The sequence below is a fragment of the Gigantopelta aegis genome, chromosome 13, assembly GCF_016097555.1.
Source record: "Gigantopelta aegis isolate Gae_Host chromosome 13, Gae_host_genome, whole genome shotgun sequence".
In the NCBI taxonomy this organism is placed as follows: Eukaryota; Metazoa; Mollusca; class Gastropoda; order Neomphalida; family Peltospiridae; genus Gigantopelta; species Gigantopelta aegis.
In genome coordinates, this window is record NC_054711.1 from 13030696 (window position 1) to 13052415 (window position 21720).

The following is a 21720-nucleotide window of genomic DNA, read 5'->3' on the forward strand; positions in this document are numbered from 1 at the left end:
ACATTACTTCAAATATAGATTGTTCGCTGATGATATCATTATTTATTACTGTCAATAATCCTGAACTATGTTGTAAATTTTAAACCTGACTTAGAGCATTAACATGCACTACACGGTCACTTGTTAACTCAGACCCGACTTGCTCGGATCCTTGTTGTTTATCCGAAAATTACCCAGCAATCCCCAGTTATCTAAGACAACGTATACGCATCAGAATGTCCATCTAATCCTTACATACCAAAAATCAACCAAATGGTTTCCACATACTTTTTTTACAAACAGTAAAATGGTAATATAACTTCGATATTAAATATAGATTATCGTAGAAAATCATTGTAAATCAGAATTAAATAAATTATCACCCAATTGTCCGATGCTGACCTGTCTTTGGGATAGAAGGCAACAATATTACATATATAAACTGGACGCTTTGGTACAAGCGATCTGGTTCTGTTCGGGGAAAATTTGCAAGTTACTACAAGCGAAACTCCATTTTTTACTTTGTGGACATCTTATTTTAAACTATGCAGAATTATTTTTATGTTATTGTCCACTATATAATTACAATCGTAATACTCACCTGCAAAATATCACAATCTTAATGCAGAGCCCTGGCATTTTGTGACCTAAACTTTTAGTACCCCTTTTTTCCTTCCGCATTAAATTAAATCTGTTCAACGTCTTTATAATTAATAGCAAACGTTTCGATTTAAATCGCATTCATTAATTCCTCCTTCTCCCTTCTCTACTGGTGACTAAGGATACAGTATTACATATCCGCTGAACTATCTAGATTTATAAATTTCCTAAGTGACAGTCCTTTCTTCTTTCTACTCTCATAGCAGATGCAGCTATTTTTTTCTCCTATTGGTCATTATTACTCTAATTAGTGGCAGCAGCGAAAATATCAAATCTTAATTGGAGCATTCTTCTCATCTTAGCTAATTTGAATTTATTTAAAATTATTACTTGATGTATTATTTATAAATGTAGGGAGAGGCCTTAATGAAGGCTCTTGCCTGTTGGCCGGCGGGGGGTTAGGGTTAAGTTGTGACGGCAATATAATACCACCGGAAACCAACAGGGTAGGTACATTAAAATGCCTATTTCGTAGCAATGAAGCCCGTAGCAATCTAGTAGTCCCATTAAACTCTCTTGGCCGGCTTCTCGGCTTAGCCACATAATTATTTAAATAATACCAGTTTCTGCATAATAGCAATAAAATATGTAGAAATAATATAAATATAAATCGCAAGCCGTTCCGATGAATATTCCTTAAGCTAAATAAAATGCTATAGCATTACTGAGTCACACATATTTTTTATATAATTACACCCCCGAAACCCACAAAATGCACAACTTTCACTTATTATCAGAAGCGGTTATGTTTTCTAATTATATCAGGAATTACGCATTTTCCCATTAATTAATTCCCATACATGCACATACTGTCACCTTTTCAACTTACTTATGTTAAATTTAAATAATTATCCCCTATAATTCTCATACACGCACATACTGTCACCTAATCAACTACCAAATGTCAGCCAAATATTCCCAGAACTTAATTTACAAACAGCAATACTACCTTTTAAAAACACCACACAATAAGACCCTATGCGGGTCCTTTAACAACATGGCCAGCTGTCGATGGCTGACCTCTTACACACAGAGCTGACCAATTGCCCAGTGCATCACGACAAATTGAAAGTAGTCACGCGTGCAGGGTTTATTTTGTTTAGGCTATTTCATTAAATGTCTTGCCATATTGACAAATGACATTGCATTTCTTTCATATTTTAAATGTTAATAAAGCAGTAAATGATTAATTATAACATGCACATTTTATTGTTATTACTTTGAATGATTTAAAGATACATCTGTGCAAATCTGTGCAAATTTCCTTTGCAAAATCTATGTGAAAAATTAAAAAAAATGTAAATTGAAAGTTTATTACGCTCTAAAGAGTAGATTACACCAAATAAATAAAATGTGTGTAACTTCAAAACTTCCCGACTTACACGTATTTTCGTGTTTTGAAAATGAGAAAACGAAACTGCCGAAAAGGTGCCGGACTTAACATTATAAATCCCAATTCATCCGGAAGTAAACAACGGATTAATTCAATGCTATAACATTTTTATATAGATAGGCAGCAGAAATTCAATCTAGAATTTCAAGAGTTTTTACTGGTAAATTTCATAGAAACTGACATACAATACGAAATTCGCAATAGGAAGGACGCACACAGCACATTTTATTTACGGTTATATAGCGTCAGACATATGGTTAAGGACCACACAGATATTGAGGGAGGAAACCCGCAGTCGGCCCTTCATGGGCTACTCTTTTCGATTAGCAGCAAAGGATATTGTATATGCACCATCCCACAGACAGGGTAGTACATGGAGTACATACCACATCCTTTGATATACCAGTCGTGGTGCACTGACTGTAACGATTCCAAACCGACCGCGCATCAAGCGAGCGCTTTACCACTGGGTTACGAAATTCGCGATAGAGGCCAATACACATAACCTATGAACACATTTTTTAATACGATCAATTCCCCCTGGTGGGCCTGAATTACTACCACAGTTCAGCTATATGGACCTAGAACGGTTTTCACAAAATAGCAAAACAGACGGCTGAAGAATTGTTTTGATAAAACATGACACATAATTCGCGATAGAGGCAACTACGCATAACCAATACATACATTTTTGTAATACGACCAATCACCCGATTCACCAAACTGCCCACCAAATTTCAGGTAAATCGGCCCAAAACGTTTGTCAGAAAATGATAAAACAGCTTAAAACAAAATCCCACAAAAACAATAGGTTCCACAGCCAACTCGTAAGGCTGAGCGGCAGCGATCTGCAGTAACAAGGCCCATATGTTTCAACATTCCTGACATGACGCGTGTTTCACCACTTGACTACATGCTCACAAGGGGGCGTATTGGCAGCATGAAAGCAAAATAGCTGCACTCATTATGTACAATAGCCGGCACACGTGTTTATTGTATTAATTAAATATACCAATGTACATTAAATAGCGTTGAATATGCCTACCAGGCCAAACGTCTTGCGTATCCTTTCCTTTAAACCAGGGGTGGTTGCCGGGTGGTGTCGTTTTAGAATTCATCGCTAAATACACGTAGAAAGGGCTATCTGGGGATGACAAGTTGCTTGGTCGAAGCTGATCATACAATTTAAACTGCTTTAGGTGTTGCAGCCTAAGCTTTTGCAGCTAGTTTTCACCAGTGCTGGTGTATGAACAAAAAGTATTCCCAAAGAATTAGGTTAACCCTGATCTGTGGACCAATCACAATAGAGGATTGTCTATAAAAACGGTTCGTCACAATGCGACCAGAATCACACTCTAAAAATATGCAAGTCGGCACTCATGAATCACTGTGCAAAATGGTGTTCGGACAAATTAAGCATAGTCTGCCTCACTGGTAATAACTGTTAAACATTACAGTTGGTCTACTGATAGTGTAGTGGCTGAGCCATCGGACGTAAGGGTGATAAGTACTACGTTCTCTTTACCGGTTCCTACTAACAACTAATCACAACTAACCACTAACCACTGCCATGGGCCCGTTCCACTAACGAAACGTAGCTAAGGTTAATTGTAGTGATTTAAGGTGAGTTTTACAACTGGCACCGTAAACGTTACAGCCTTTCCACAAAGAAACCTTACGTTAGTCAGAAGTGCCCCTTTAATGATTAAAATCTTCTTTACGAAGAAGTACGAATTAGTTAAATAATAAATTGGTTAGCGACGTTTCAGAATATCTTGAATGTATTTATTGGTATGGGACATCCATGAAATAACTTTGTCAGTTTATTTGCTAAGCAATAATTGCCGAATGCATAAGACATGAGAATTATCTCCCGTATCTTCGTGAGGGTCGTATAGCCTAGAATGTTGTTCATCGAACGCCGAGTTTCATAATCAAAACAATAACTGCTAGCTCACGATGTTTTTCCTCCATTGCATACATTTGATAAATGTTATTCTGACACTGGTCATCGCATATTGTCCACAAATCAATAAGTATATATTAATATTCAACTTGAACTAGATTTCTACAAAATGCAGTAACAAGAAGTTTCTACATCGTCAACTACAACAATACACACGATACGTATGCATGTATGCCCATAAATGACTGTCAGGTCAGATGTCGGGAATTAGCGTGCTTATATCAATACACACGATACAGACTTTGTTTTCTTTTCGTTTCATAAACAGGAAACAACCTTAATAAAACGCGTGTTTTGATTGGTTGTACAAGTCACGTGGTAGTAAAACCTGTCAACTAGGTAACAAAGGCGTAAATGGTCAGTCCCAATTAATTAACAGGCTAGTATAACTGAAGTACAACCTGAACTGAACTGAACTTTATTTACACTCAGGCCGTATTCTACGGCATATGAGGACATGTTTACATAGAACAATTAATACATTGTGACAAGATGGTGAAAGTACAATAACATACATAAATACAAAAACACACAGAAAATCAGCCAGAGGATTTGAAAGTATCCATAACTAAGTTACACAATATAGACAGTTTTCTAAGGACACCAGCTTTTTTTTTTGAGTTAAATAATTTATAAAATGTATATATATTTGGTTTTGATTGACAGAAAGCGGGTAAATAGCGATTTCTTTCATTCTTAAAAAACATGCATGCAAATATATAATGAAACTCATCTCCGATGTCGTAATTTTTACATAATGGACATATTCGATTGTTTAGTGATACATGTTTCCATCTGCCAGTTTCAATAGGAAGATTATGATTTGAAAATCTGAATCGTAATAGTGGACACCAGTGTGTTTTCTCTATAAGTGTGAGATATGTCTCAAATGCAATAGTATTTTTTAATAATTTATAATTTGAAGCTTTGGATGAGTTATTAACGTGGGTGTACCATGATTGTAAGTATTGATCAGTAAGCCTTGTGGAAATAGATCTTTTCAACAAGGAACAACTAGTAATACCACTGCACTGTGAGGACCATATATATGTACAACTAACATCATCTAAAATTGATTTTACAAATATAATCCATTTGTGATTAAAAACATTATTGTTCACATCATTTAGTAATAATTTATAGACTAGTAATGATAACTTGGACTGTTTTCCAGTGATTAATCGATACCAGAAAGAAATCATTCTTAATTTTACAGTGATATAAACTGGATAACGTCCAAGTTCTCCATATAGCATGTACAATGGTGTTGATTTCCTTACAGGTAATAACAATTTTAAAAACTGGTTATATAATTTTTCCATTAATGACAGAGTTTCAAAACCCCAAATTTCGCTACCATATACAAGGACGGGTAAAACCATGCAATCAAATAAATTTAACTGACACAGTATGGAAATATTATAGTATCTGCCTTGTCTTAGAACGAAGTACATAGCCAGTCATGTTTAGAATTACTGTGTGTATCTTAGTTATCTATTGTCTTCTAATTTAATGCCTCGCTTACTCAGGGATGTTGACAATCAGGAAACAGCCGGCTTGACCTGTTTAATGTGGGTAGCAGTTTGGATAATGTTTCACACGGTTTACGTTTCTCTCTCTCTCTCTCTCTCTCTCTCTCTCTCTCTCTCTCTCTCTCTCTCTCTCTCTCTCTCTCTCTCTCTCTCTCTCTCTCTCTAATAAACGAGTTAAATCTGGACAATATATTTGTTGATATATGTCTGACATGGGATATTTCGCCTTGGAGGCTATTTGAGCAACGATTCACTACCGAATACACTGAACAAGACCATGCATTATCGTGTCACATTGTATTGTGCATTGAATTATTTAGTTTTGGGGTGGTTAGAGAGAGGAGTTTGCTAAATTGCTTACCCACTCCGGATGAGGGGGTAGGGATGGGGGAGGAGCGAAAACAGAACAATGGTTTAGGATCAAAATTGAGAACATAGGGTAGGTCATGCAGGTTTTTGTTTTAAAAACTATTAAATTATTAATTTATACGCCGCGTCATGGAACGGGCTGGCGTTCGTAGAAAGAAATTAAGGTCCCGATGGTAGGTATTTACAACGATAGTAGGACCAAAATCTCTTCGCGCAGCAGGCCCCTGGACAGACAGCTTAAATAGCTGAGGTGTGTGGACAGCGTGCTTGAACCTTAATTGGATAGAAGCATGAACATAATTAATAAACAAACAAACAAACACTTGGTCTTACCCTTTGTACAATCGTGTTCCTTCCATCCTGCTGTACATCCGTTATCACACCGTCCAGTCGTTTTGTTACACGAGGATTTACCACCTGATTCATCACACTGTCTGCTGGAGCAAGGTTTCCCGCACAGAGGACCATAGTGATCAGAATCACACTCTGAAAATGTTGAAATATGAAATAAATGAATTGTTTCATACTGTTTCTACTCTTGGCAACATAGTTTACATTCAAGTACATAACGCCAATCAGCTTATTTAGAACAAACGGAATGCATAGACATAAATAATAACTGACTGATGGAATGCGACATAAAATAGGTAAAGTGAAGTTGATAAAACTGGTTCCAATTTAATGACATCCTGTTAAACTGTTTTCTTGTTGTGTTTTTTTGTTGTTGCTTTTTTAAACAATAATTTACATTTTATTCATCATCCTCAATATGAATACATTGTTTACAAATGGCTTCCAGCTCACACACAAAAGTATACATATCTTATACACAACAAACTATATATTTATTTACATTTGTGTCTATCAGGTTTGGTTCCGACTGCAAGAGTAGATTTTCTGAGACATTTCATCTGGCAATATATTCTTCATATTTTTTATTATTACATTTGTTTACCAATATATTACTTGTCGATATTATTTTAATGTTCTTAAAATACAGTGTTTTCTAAATACATTTTGAAAGATATATTAAGAACTGTTTTGCCAAAATGACAATAATATTTATTATAATGCCTTTATTTTTCTGAACCCCAAAACACTCGTATAGTTTCAGAATAACAGTTAATGACATCAAGTACTGACCAAAACATGACAAAACGACCCATTACCTCTTCTTTCCAGACACGCCATAGTGACTTGATTCGAGTTTAATATCTATGCCTCTCTGTATGTATATATATGTCTCTCTCGGTGTGCCTGCGTGCCTTTCTTTCTTTCTGTCTGTCTGTCTGTCTGTCTGTCTGTCTGTCTCTCTCTCTCTCTCTCTCTCTCTCTCTCTCTCTCTCTCTCTCTCTCTCTCTCTCCGTCTCTCTCTCTGTATCTGTCTGTCTGTCTCTCTCTGTCTCTCTGTCTTTCTCTCTCTCTCTCTCTCTCTCTCTCTCTCTCTCTCTCTCTCTCTCTCTCTCTCTCTCTCTCTCTCTCTCTCTCTCTCTCTCTCTCTCTCTCTCATTACCCTTTAACTTTTGAAATTGCTTCATACAGAAGTAGATTATACTAAGCAAATTAATTTGCATGTCATAATTGTTGATAGGGGCGGGAAGTAGACCAGTGGTAAAGCGCTCGATTGATGCGCGGTCAGTCTGGGATCAATTCAACAAAACAAACTTTAACGATCGTGTTATAGATTGCCAAATGTTTGACACCCAGTAGCAGAAATTTAATAAATCAATGTGCTCGGTTAACAAAAAAAACACACTTTAATTTGCATGTCAAAGACTGCCAAATGTTTGACACCCAGTAGCCGATAATTAATAAATCAATGTGGTCTGGTGTTGTAAAACAAAACGAACTTTAACTTTCATGTCAAAGATTGCCAAATGTCTGACATCCAGTGGCCGAAGATTAATACATGAATGTGCTCTACTAGTGTAGTTAAACAAAACAAAGTTAAAATTTCTTGTTAAAGATTGCCAAATGTATGACATCTAGAAGCCGAAGACTAATAATAAATGTGTTCTAGTGGTGTCGTTAAACAAAACTGTTGTTGAAACTAGTGTTAGTCTTCGGTTAAGATAACTGATTTGTATATTATGAGTTATACCATACCACTGCACGTCTGTCCACTCCAGTTTGGTTTACATCCTCCCGAACATTCTCCAGTTACATAGTTACACGGTCCATTCAGACAGTGACAGAAATATCTGCAGTCATCACCGAATGTCCCAGCATCACAGACTGAAGAAAACATTTTTAAGAAATAAGTTCTAGACTATGTGCCGTACAAAACAGACACATGATCTTAGATTAGACAGTGAGAAATTGATATAGTTTTTATGCAACACAAACAAATATATATCAGAAATTAATAATACTTTAAAAAATTGATTACTCATATATTTATAGCAACAGCATAAATGAAGACCTAAATGTATGGACCGATATATATCCCTCAGTTGTAAACACTGATCGGTGGGGGACGAGGGGGACGTGCACCCCACCCTTCAGTTTTTTTTTTTTTGGTTTGTTTGTTTGTTTGGGTTCTTTGGGGGTGGGGGTGGTGGGGTGGGGAGGACGGCTGTTATATGCTTACACTAATCGCTCGTAATAAATATTTATTATGACAATACTAATAAAATATATCTTGCTGCTAATCGAAAAGTGTAGCCCATGAAGTGGCGACAGCAGGTTTCCTCTCTCAATATATGTGTGTTCCTTAAGCATATGTCTGACGCCATATAACCGTAAATAAAATGTGTTCGAGTGCGTCGTTAAATAAAACATTTCCTTCCTCCTCCCCTCTCTGTCTCTCTCTCTCTCTCTCTCTCTCTCTCTCTCTCTCTCTCTCTCTCTCTCTCTCTCTCTCTCTCTCTCTCTCTCTCTCTCTCTCTCTATATATATATATATATATATATATATATATATATATATATATATATATATGAAAATAGGCTGAATAGCGTAGCGCACATGGGTGTTCCATCGAATGTTACTAATCATACACCTATAACCTCAGATCAGGACATTTTGAAACACATTTACTTCTCAAACATACTTAGGAGACATACTTAGGAACTCGGACAAAGCAACATCTGTGATTCGAGTTATATTATGTTAAGTGGACTGTCTTCACGTTGCAGCCATTGTAAAGTATAATGTGCAATTCAAACTACATATTAAATATATGTTCATGTTTAAAATACGAACTTCTCCATATCAAATGTGTTTCGGTAATGTTGTAATATTTAGAGCAGTCGGTTATTTTATTTTGGGGGGTGGGGTTGTGGGGGGGGGGTTATTAATCGTATGTCATAATTATATATGTTTTCGTACATTGAAAAGTAAAATATACTTTGAGCTACTACAAACAGTATGACAACAAACACTGATATTCTAAACCAGAAAATATCTTTAGTAAGTAATTTGAGTAAAGACAAAGACCCTTCTGTCGTATATGTTACAATGATATAAACTCATGATAGTCCCTTTAAATAATAGAGAGAATCGTCGAACAAGGACCAGAATCAGCGATATTTCTATTATTTGACAACGAGAGATGAACATGTTTTGATATTTTTAACAGATTTTGAATTTTATTATAACAATTATAAAATGTAATATACTTACCTATAATAATTATATTTGGAACATCTCCTTCCACTGATTTAAGTTAACTTTTGAACATACTGATGACTTTCATTCACAAAATGTATCATGATCATATACGTACCTTTGTTGGACACCTAGTAGTCGATGTGTTTCTTGTGCTAGGCTTTCCATAAACATTCATTCATTCTTTCAGCCATGGTATTGGAAGGTGTATAAGATCGTGCAAAAACGTTTTTTAAATGTAAACGCAATCGTGTATTTAATAGTTTTAAATGCTAGAATAATGTTTATGGAATAAAACTGTACATATATTTTGCTTAAAATATGTTACTTGTGTCAACAGAAGCCATGAAATCAACCATTTTAGCTAGCTAAATGAAAGCACAAAGTAAACGTTAGTTAAATATGTTTGTGGTTTCAACAATATTTTCATTTTCTTTCCTGTCCATGCTATATGTGCGGGAGGAATCCGAAGCGCGTATGCAGCGGACGGTTTCGGGGGTATTTTCCGGGGGATCATGACTATACCCTCCAGTAAACGTCGTCCGCAACTATCTATAACTCCCATCCCCTGCTAAAATCTATGTACAGGTTCCTGAACACATAGTTCAAACAAAATCAAAAGCAATCAGACTGTACAGTTACTTGTGATATATCAGACGTTATAGACCCTTGCCTTAATGTTACATTGATAATTACTACCCTTGAAGCTCTAGTGGCATATACGCATGTAAATAATTTACCCGTACCCTTTTGTTTAGATGCATTTAATAAAGAATTAGTTATGCTTAGTTTTGTTGTTACGTTATTTATTTTATTATGCGTGAAATAATACTAAATGTTTAATATGCCATAAGGGAGATTGGAGAGCGTTTGTGGGTTTTTTATGTTTTTTATTTTTATTTTTTTTTTATTTTTGTTGTTGTTGTTTTTTTTTGTTTTTTTTGTTTTTTTTTTTTTTGGAGGTTTTTTTTGTTGTTGTTTTTTTTTGTTTTGTTTGTTGTTGTTTTGTTTTTTTGTTTTTTTTAGGGGGGGGGGGGGGAGAGACATAATATGCATTTGGTTACCATCATAAACTTTGCATGTGGCACTTTGCTGATGCAGAATGCTTATAATTGTAAATTAAAAATATTGTTCAGCAAATATTTCTATTAAAAATGTTATGGATATTTTTCATTTATCAGCATGTGGTTATTAAGGACACTACATTGAATCGGTGGTTCTATAACATTATGATTAAATTGTTTACTACTTATAATGGATTTAAACACAATGATGGCGTAATAATCGGTGCAAAAGTGCAATATCTTAGGCTTAACAAATACATGTTTCTTTGAATTATAGTCCGTCCCATCATGCTAAACAAATGTTTTTTAAAAAATAATTTCAGTTTGGTTTGACGTAAGAAGAAAAGTAAAAGAGTTTTGGAAAGAACAAACAAATAGGCCTAGTATATTTGTGACCAATTTAAAAAAACAGTCGGCTCAGAAATAAATAACTTCTACTAAATTCTAAAGCATGAAAAAGGGTGTTTCCCGTGGGACGGACTATAGATAGGGCAGGTTGATTTTAATGTATTTAATTCTCTATATTTTGTTTTGTTCATTTATATATTTTTATTATTTTTAAAGCTAAATTCATCCCTACGGGTTCAGATAAAATGATAATAAGTAAGTAAATAAGTAAATAATAATAATACACCCACACAATAGGGTCGGCTATTTTGTTTTTGTACTGTAACTTCACTTTAAATTTATTGTTTGGTATTAAATGATATACATTTGTTTTAATTGAAATCATTTTTAAAAAACCCGATAATTTGTGAGATGCATTCGTAGGCTAATAATAAGAATTCAAATTATTTACACCTCTAGATTAAATAATGCAGTTCAGATTTAATCCATTTATTGGTCAGTGGTATCGTTGTGCTTAAAACAGTGATACAGCTATGATACAGAGTGAAAATTAATTTTAACTGTTTATAAACACTCGTAATAAGCTTACTTATTATTGTGACCAGTCCATTTCTCAGTAAATGTATAAATGAAAATACATTATTACTTTGAGCAGGAGCGGCATGGCTTCTCTCGGTCGTTTGATTACTGCCTTTGAAAAACACCTTTAAAATCTTGATCTTGATTAGGCGCTGAAACCCTATGACGTCACGCACGATGGCCGCCGTCTGTTTCGGCATGAGGTGAAATGCCAAGGGAACTTTGGGGGAGGTTGGGAGGGGAATCGTAAAAAAAATAAAAAAATAATATATAATAAAATTATAACTATTGCAAAATTTAGGGGAGGGGCGGGCCCCTGGCCCCCCTACATCCGCCTCTGCTACCTATGATCTTTTAAACCCACAATACCATATCAAGCCCGAACTTGACAGTGTGTTTGACGTTAAGTATATACAGGCAAGTCAAATACTTATAAGTAAGTAAAAAGGGAGCACGTTTCACGTGTAGGCCTACATGTAACTTCATTACTGGACGAGGTGTGTCCCTTCTATTACCCCCTACTCAATCAACCAACCACCGTATCTAACAACGCACACACAGTGTTGAATCTCATGTGTTTAAAATAGTAACCCTCCCCCTCCCCGAAAATCCGAGATCCGCCCTGGGTATATATATATATATATATATATATATATATATATATATATGTATATATATATATATATATATATATATATATATATATATATATATATATATATATATATATATATATATATATATATATATATATATATATATATATATATATATATATATATTTAACTATTTGGTATTGATCTATTGTGCAACACACTATTTATTCTCAAGTTTTGTTCATGTTCATCAAACAAAGCCATGTTCCTTGATTGCGTGATGTTTGCGCGACCTATTTGTAGTTCACACAAAAAAAACACGAAGTAGCGTGACTGTTTGCGTACCCGCAAAAATGCGAGATCTTCGTTAAACGACAGCGAACAGCTACAAGGTATTAGCGTGCTGGTAAACGCTTGCGTGTTGTTGTTTTTTGTGAATAAGGGTCCAGGACACGAACGCCCGTGTTATAACCCTGTACGCTTCTGTGGCAGTTCAACGCTTGTCCCATGACTCTCCGACGTAGCTTAATGTTTTAATACGTTGAAAACATTAATCATTAATGAAAGGTGATATTTATAGGTGATTTAACACTTACTAGCTATTGACCTTTTCAACACTATATAATAAATAAATAAATAAATAAATAAATATTTTACGTCCCCAACAAGAACAAAAACACCGTCTGTACCACAGCTTTTAAAACACCAGTCTTGGTGTACTGGTTGGACGTTTTTCAGAATACAAAAAATATAACCAAAACCAACCAAACAAACAAACATCCCAATCACCCACCTACCACGACAAGCAAACCCTCAACAACAACAAAAACAAAAAACAAACAAAAACAAAAAACGAAAGAAACAAAAACAAGAACCAACAAAAAACAAAAAAACCCAGAAAAACAACATGTAAATAAGAATGAGAGAAATAACGAATAGCCTAGCTTACTAAATACTTGGACTTCACAGAAATCCATCGCCTTGTCTCCATATGTATCTCGATAGAGTGTGATGTATCTAGCTGTGCTGTTACATATCATCCACGTCACATCTGGACTGTCTAACGTTGCTGTACCACACGGGTGACCAGTGTTTGTTTGTTTGTCGGCAACAGAGCTGTACACCGTAACGCCTTTTCTGCGCTTTTTTACTGTGGATACATATTACATAATAAGGTTTGATGAAAGGAAAACCCCAACAACAAACAAACTAGAAACATAACACAAACTAAAACAAGACAATGATAATAAAACAACGACCCACACCTACACACGCACGCGCGCGCACATACGCACAAACACACACACAGTCATATACCAACCAACAAACCCCCCAACCCCCCAAAAAACCAACATAATATCAGCAACGAATAAACATACTACAATTAGTAGTTAATATTTATCAAGGGCGTAGGCTGGGAGAGTCGTCCGAACCCTCCCCCCAAATGAAGCAAATGGTCCACTTTCAGGACTAAAACAAAGAGGTTTATACATATGGAGTTTCTGGTTGTGCAAAAGCAAGATAGAAAAAAAGGTCCACTTGGTTCATATTCTAACCCACAAGGTCCAAATCACGCTACGCCCCTGTTTATAGGAAATTAAACGAACTTCCATTTCGTATCCTGTTTAGGTCCCGAGTGAAATAATGTTCAGTTGTCACGAGCTTTAGCGAGTCACAATGAATTTATTTCATGAGGGACATAAACATGATACAAAATGGTTGCGAGTTTAATATATACTCTTCAGAAAACGTAGGGGAGCCTGAACTATTAATGTTAATATCAACTATTAGACCGAACATACGTTTTTACCACACACCGAAAGACATTCCATATTTTGCACGTACATCACGCAGTTGCCCCGTGCACGTGCGTGGGGTGTCATTCTCGATTTTGACAATTTCACGGAAGGTCATTAATCACTGTGGGACATTATTTATGTCAATCTTTTTCATTCTGTTGATCATACAGTTGTTATTGTTTTGTTTTTAATCATGTTTATTGTTTAAATTTACGATGTGGCGTACGCAACGCGATGGGCGTCTACGGGCTATTGGCATACTGCAAACGGGCAGAAGTCGCGTGAAGAGGCCAACACCTTCAACGTTTCGAAGTCAGTGATTAGCAGACTATGGAACAGGTACCAACAAACCCAAAATGTTGACGATCGACCCCGTTCAGGTCGTCCCAGGGCAACGACAGGAGTACAAGATCAATTCATCCATAACCAGGCTATAAGAAATCGAGCTCAAACGGCAAATCAAATTGTTGGAAACCTTCATTAGGCTACTGGTGTCCAAGTTACGGATCAGACGATTAGATATCGTCTTCATGCAGTCTATCTTCATGCTCGACGGCCCCGGGTTGTGCCTACCTTGACAAATCGTCACATTGGCCACATACGTGAATGGTGTAGGGAGCGTCAGAACTGGGGTATTCGAGGCTGGTCACGTGTCATGTTTTCAGATGAGTCCCTATTCACTTTAGACTTCCTAGACAGGCGTGGTCGGGTCTGGCGACGACGAAATGAACGGCACGCCAGCGTCACAATGCGATTTCATGACATAGTTGGCGGTTGATCGTTATAGTGTGGGGTGGTATCACTATGACTGACAGAACCTCCCTCCATATTGTGCAAGGAAGGATCACTGGGCAGTGCTACCAGGGCAACATACTGACACCCTTTGTCGTCCCGTTTGCTAGGCGTGTGGGTCGACGTTTTGTTTTTTAGGACGACAATGCCCGTGCTCATCGTGCACGAATCGTCATTGCTCACCTCCAGCAGCACAACATCTATCGAATGTCATGACCAGCTAAGAGCCCAGACCTTTGCCCCATTGAACACGTCTGGGACATGATAGGGAGACATTTGCGTCAACGTCAAAGACCGCCAACCACGTTAGCGGAACTTGATCAGGCGCTGCAAGAGGAGTGGAACAGACTCCCTCAAATGGCCATTGGGAGACTCATACACAGTATGCCTCGTCGACTGAATGAATCTCTAACACATCGTGGTGGTATCACCCACTACTGATAAACAAACAAAACAATATTCATTCTGTTGATCATACAGTTGTTATTGTTTTGTTTTTAGTAATTTTTATTGTTTGAATTTGCGATTTACTGATAAAAAACGTCAACTTTCAAATTTAATTTCTGACCCCAATCGTCCTTCAAGATCTGTGGTGGTCATAAAACCTACTGTAATACTGAACTACTGGTTGTAATGTTTGCCCAATTAATTCACTATTTTCATATAGCCATTCCCCACAGCTAATATACCTTAGAATTTTGGCATTTGTAAATTCTTATTAGAGTTCCCCTACTTTTTTTGAAGAGTATATCTTAGCATAATCGAGCTTAATTCATATCACTCAACTCGTTTGGCTGACGTTCTTGTAAGGTTGTAGTGCGCCAGTCGATGACGTCACGAAGTGTTACGTCCCATTTGACGTTCTAGTAGGACGTATCACTTTGATATGTTTAACTATATGGGTAACAACAATTAATCTCTTCCATTTTGGAAGTATATCACTGTAATTAAACTGAACATTTATTTTTGTCAAACTTTGGGTACAGAGTGTAAATATTGTAGTGTTGTTTTGAAACACGTTTCGGTACAACTTACCGTCTGTTCTGAAGTAAATGGCTAACTTGTGTATGTAGATGTTTCTTCCGAGGTCCACCTGCCACCATTCCAACGACGACCAGATTCCTGTGTGGATACACGAGTTTTCGGTAAACTTTGTGTTCATCATCCCATCTACAGCACGTGACGAATTTATCGAATTTCGCCAGTAAGAACTCTGCATGGTTACTTTACCCAGAGCTATGTTTTCTGAAACAAAAAATGTCAACATAATGTATATAGAACGTTGTACAACCACATGGATGATGATGATGACGATGATGATGACGACGACTACAACAACAACAGCAACAGCAAGAACAGCACTAATAATAATAATAATAATAATAATAATACAAATGTGGGACACAAAGTTAGGTAATTGATAGCGATGTCCTTGACAAATATTTCCAAATTATGTTAGTGATCTCCAAAATAATCATATTAAATAAAAAAGGTTCATAATACAAATATATATTCATATGTTCGTTTTGTGGGCTTTTTGACAACTGTTATATACGTTGAAAGTGGGTAATAAATAAAATGTCATATTCATAATAATAATAATAATAATAATAATAATAATAGCAATAACAATAATAATAATGATAATGATAATGATAATAATACTAATGTAAGAACACATTATACTGAATGAATGAATGCATGTTTAACAGCGAAACAACATAATATACTTAACGAAAACGTATATAACGTTATAAATTTATTTTACGTATATTGCATTTTGGTCCGGACCATCCTTTGTTACAGGTGTCGGAACAGCCTGTGACGTCATTGCAGTTTCGAGTGTTACAGTGACATGTGTAGTTGCAGTCCAAACCATACGTTCCTGATGTGCAGGCTCCTGACAAAAAAAAAAAAAAAAAAAAAAAAATTCAACAACTGTAATACTTTTACAGGTTACATAGCACGTTTTTGTTATTGTAAATGTATGCATTAATAACGTAAAGCAGAATTTAAAAAAACCCCCAAAAAAACAACAACACAAAACAAAAAAACCAACAAATCATTTTAGGATATTAGGTGTATTTGAGAAATGATGCCGTTCATGCTGTGATGTTGTAATATCAAGGATTTGGATGATATGTGTATTTGAGAAATGATATCGTCCATGCTGTGATGATGAAATGTCAAGGATTGGGATGATATATGTGTATTTGAGAAATGATATCGTTTATGCTGTGATGATGAAATATCAAGGATTTGGATGATATGTGTATTTGAGAGGTGTTCTCGTTCATTCTGTGATGTTGTACTGTCAAGGATTTGGATGATATGTGTATTTGAGAAATGATATCATTCATGCTGTGATGATGAAATGTCAATGATTGGGATGATATATGTGTATTTGAGAAATGATATCGTTTATGCTGTAATGATGAAATATCAAGGATTTGGATGATATGTTAATTTGAGAAATGTTCTCGTTCATTTTGTGATGTTGTACTGTCAAGGATTTGGATGATATGTGTATTTGAGAAATGTTCTCGTTCATGCTGTGATGTTGTACTGTCAAGGATTTGGATGATATGTGTATTTGTGAAATGATATCGTTCATGCTGTGATGATGAAATGTCAAGGATTGGGATGATATATGTCTCTTTGAGAAATGATATCGTTGACGCTGTGATAATGAAATATCAAGGATTTGGATGATATGTGTATTTGAGAAATGTTCTCGTTCATTCTGTGATGTTGTACCGTCAAGGATTTGGATGATATGTGTATTTGAGAAATGTTCTCGTTCATTCGGTGACATTGTTCTGTCAAGGGTCGGAATGAAGCTCGGTGGAAGAAATACAATAGGTTATAGGATTGATATCCGCAGAAGACCAACTGTGGGTTTGGTCAGTTGCTCGATGAGTGGAATATCAAATGTCGTCGTGTGTAATGCTCTGTATGTGGTATTTGAAATATACCTATATTCACTGTTGCCGAAACAATAACGCCACTAACAACAAGGAGAAAGGAAAGAAAAACAATTTTAAATTATATATATATAGATACAAACCTCATGTAGTCTGCATCTATTTCAGTTATATTTCAAGTACTGTATCCAGGTTTGTTGACTCAGTAGCAGCAGCGATGGTTGATATATATACGTACATATACATACATCACAATCACGGTTAATAAAATTCAGTGATGAGCATTACAGTGACGCGGAATGATGTCAGTATCACAGTCGAGTGGTCATAAGCCTGTAGCTACGATGGCAATTTCAGTGACGTCAGAAGTGTGCCGTAACAGTTTTCATTGTTATTATAGATGTATGTATGTATGTATATGCATGTCTAAGTATGCATGTATATTTGTGTGTGTGTGTGTGTCCCCCCCCCCCCCCCCCCCCCCCCCCAACTGTCTGGCACCTTCGAACGTCACGGTAAACGTTTATATGGTCGACAGAAAACTCGTGTAAACGTGACAGCAGAATATGCACTGTCCTGTATGTTGAAAATAGCTTTTATATATCTACCTTCTCGTTTGCTACAAACACTATCGACTTTGTTTGAATAAACGACGAAATCTAAATCTAAATCCACACTATTATAACACAGTCTTAGTGATTTCACTTATTTAACTTCTAATATATATAATTTTATGAAGAAAAGAAAAACACTAACAAAAATATCTTTATACCTGACACAGAGTGTGTTTGAAAACAAATCCATGATGCGATGAGAAGAAGACAGGACCAACACGTCGACATTTTGTGACATCTATCCAACCAGGAAGTTCAAAATGTCGCACTAGAGGTACGGAGCTGTGTTGTGTTTGTAATAAAATCGTTTTCTTTTGTGTACGCGTGAGTAAACGTAACTTTCGCGAAAACAGCAAGTTTGTATATACACAATGGGCTTTGGTGACCAGATTGTTGTACTGAATATATACCACGTCGTTGTGTCGTAGAACAGTCGTCTCAGGGACGGAGCGTAGCCCAATAGTAAAGCGCTCGCTTGATGCGCAGTCGGTCTAGGATCGATTCCCGTCGGTGGGCTCATGGGCTATTTCTCCTTCTACCCAGTGCACTATGACTACTATATCAAAGGCTGTGGTATGTGCTACCATGTGTGTGGGATGGTGCTTATAAAAGATCCCTTGCTACTAATGGAAAAACATAGCGGATTTCCTCTCCAAGACTATAATATGTAAAAAGTACCTAATGTTTAACACTCAATAACCGATTATTAATAACTGAATGTGCTGTAGTGGTGTCGTTAAACAAAACAAATTTTTACTTTCATCTGACTTGTAGCTACTGGCTTCCCATCTCAGAGTAAGTTTACCCGAATTTCTGTAGGACGCTTCCCTCTATAATTATAAGGCATATTAGTGTATTTCGGAAAACAATTTGTTTTGCTTAACGCCCAACCCCCACCCTTTCAGTTCCAACGGGCCTGATCAGAGAACACACTGCTCCTGATGATCACTGAACTATACTAGGTAACGTATTAAATTTTGATATAGATCTTTGGAACTTTAGTCAGTAAAAGTTTGTTTTATTTAACGCCGCCACTAGAGCACATTGATTTTTTATCTTATAATCGGCTATTGGACGTCAGGCATACGGTCATTCTGACTGTTTTTAGAGGAAACCCGCTGTCGCCACATAGGCTACTCTTAAACGACATGCAGCAAGGGATCTTGTATTTGCGCTTCCCACAGGCAGGATAGCACAAACAATGGGCTTTGTTGAACCAGTTATGGATCACTGATCGGTGCAAGTGGTTTACTCCTACCCATTGAGCCTTGCTTTAGTCGGTATACCCAGGCCGTCACACGACGGTATATGGATGATGTTTTATACAGTGAATATATTCAATGACGAGGTGACAACAGTCTATTCAACACTAGTTGTTAGCGCATTCTCACACCAAACAAACGAGAAAAGTCAGCACGCCTCACTGCTTAGAAAACCCGCATAACACAGAACGTTAAAGTCATTGTTAAGTTACTTTTAATTGCGAGGCAATCGGTCTACAGGCTGGTAGGTACTGGGTTCAGATCCCAGTCGAGGCATGGGATTTTTAATCCAGATACCGACTCCAAACCCTGAGTGAGTGCTCCGTAAGGCTCAATGGGTAGGTGTAAACCACTTGCACCGACCAGTGATCCATAACCGGTTCAACAAAGGTCATGGTTTGGGCTATCCTGCCTGTGGGAAGCGCAAATAAAAGATCTCTTGCTGCTAATCGGAAGTGTAGCCCATGCAATGGCGACAGCGGGTTTCCTCTCAAAATCTGTGTGGTACTTAACCATAGGTCTGACGCCATATAACCGTAAATAAAATGTGTTGAGTGCGTCGTTAAATAAAACATTTTTTTTTTTGGCGAAATTATTCACGACATAAACATGATTTCTTGATAACTTTAACATCAACAATAATTCAGCCGTACTGACTATTAGACGCAAGGTCTAACTCAGTTGCTTTATTCTTATGTTCGTGCTTTTATCCAGTTAAGATCCAAGTACGCTGTCCTGGGAACAAACCTCAGCTATCTGGGCTGTCTGTCCTGGACAATGGGTTAGTGGTTAGTGAGAGAGGAATCGGTATAGTGGCTCTACACATACACCTTGAATCGTAGGAGCCGGTACAGAAATACGAACCCAGTACCTACCAGTCTTAAGTCTGATGGCTTAGCTTCCACAGCACGGAGGCCGGTGACAGAGCAAACATTTCAAGTGTTAAGTGTCATAGTTTAGTACCCCCCCCCCCCCCCCCCCCCCCCCCAATGAAATGAACAGACGCATTTGGATGTTTTCCTATATCATTCCTATAAACTATTTCTCCTGCTTTACAACAGTCTAGGATTGATTCCCGGCGATGGATCCATTAGGTTATTTCTCATTCCAACCAGTGCTCCACAATTAGTGTAACAAACGTCGTGGTGTCCACTATCATGTTTGTGGGTGGTTGATAAAATAACACCTGCTGCTATAATCGAAAAGGGTTAGCCCGTGGCGTGGCGCAGTAGGTTTCCTCTCTCATTATCTGTGTGTTCCTTAACTGGTTGCCTGATACCATATAACCGTTACTAAAAATAAGTTGAGTCCGTCGTTAAATAAATAATGTCATGCTTCCTTTGTGTGCCGCATCTCTTATAACACAGATAGCTCGGATGTGCGTGTCCAAAGACACCCCCTACCAATTTTGTAAACGTGTATGTGGCCTAAACGTGACAGTGCAATATATACTGTCCTGGATGTTGAAAAGGGCTTTTAAATATCTACCTCTACCTTCTCTGTTGCTAAAAAACAACAACAATCATAAAGGAAACAAACACAAATTAATTTAAATATTGCATATATATTATTCTGCATCTATCTTTAGTACATTCCATGTACTCTATCTTGCTTTGTTTGAATAAACGACGAAATCTAAATCTAAATCCAAACTATTATAATATAGTCTTAGTGATTTCACTTATTTAACTTTTAAACCATACCCTTTTATGAGAAAAAAAAAACAAAAAACAACAACAACAACAAAAACCCTTCCTACCTGACACCGAGTGTGTTTGAAAGCAAATCCATGATGCGATGAGAAGCAGACAGGACCAATATGTCGACATTTTGTGACATCTCTCCAACCAGGAAGCTAAAAGCGTCAACCTAGAGGTACGGGGCTGCGTTGTGCTTGTAATGCAATCGTTTTCGTTTGTGTACGCATGAGAAAACGTTCAGTCGCAAAAACAGGAAGTTCATATATATATATACATATATATATATATATATATATATACGTCTATGTCTGTTTATAAAGAGTACATGCGTATTACAAACTAAGTACATTTTCGTACTCGACTGTGTGTGTGTGTGTGTGTGTGTGTGTGTGCATACGCTCCCCCCCCACCCACACCCCACCCCCCACCCCCACCCCCACCCCCGTTCCTACTGGTCTGATGAAACAAAACCCCGCCCTCCTAGACGTTACGTGGTCAATGAACAGTAGTTTATATTCTGATATAGATATTTTA

The 21720-nt window shown here is 36.8% G+C and overlaps 1 protein-coding gene across 1 annotated transcript; it reads right to left on the reverse strand.

The window, feature by feature from the left end:
• Positions 1–123: 123 nt before the first annotated feature.
• Positions 124–21393, reverse strand: LOC121387138 (protein draper-like). The gene is made up of 7 exons (XM_041518163.1): positions 21246–21393; positions 16455–16586; positions 15722–15931; positions 13045–13245; positions 8006–8134; positions 6233–6385; positions 124–191 (listed from the first exon to the last, which is right to left on the reverse strand). Exons 1-7 carry the CDS (start codon positions 21313–21315, stop codon positions 124–126), a joined length of 963 nt encoding a protein of 320 aa, XP_041374097.1. The 5' UTR covers positions 21316–21393.
• Positions 21394–21720: the final 327 nt, after the last annotated feature.

Bases quoted from the DNA above. Each gene is read 5' to 3' on its own strand.
- LOC121387138 (XM_041518163.1), bottom strand. From the start codon at position 21,315: ATGTCGACATATTGGTCCTGTCTGCTTCTCATCGCATCATGGATTTGC. The intron at 16,587-21,245 runs GTAGGAAGGGTT...TTTTTTTGTCAG, and splicing joins TCAAACACACTCGGTGTCAG to GAGCCTGCACATCAGGAACG. The intron at 15,932-16,454 runs GTAAAATAAATT...TTTTTGTTTCAG, and splicing joins CGGACCAAAATGCAATATAC to AAAACATAGCTCTGGGTAAA.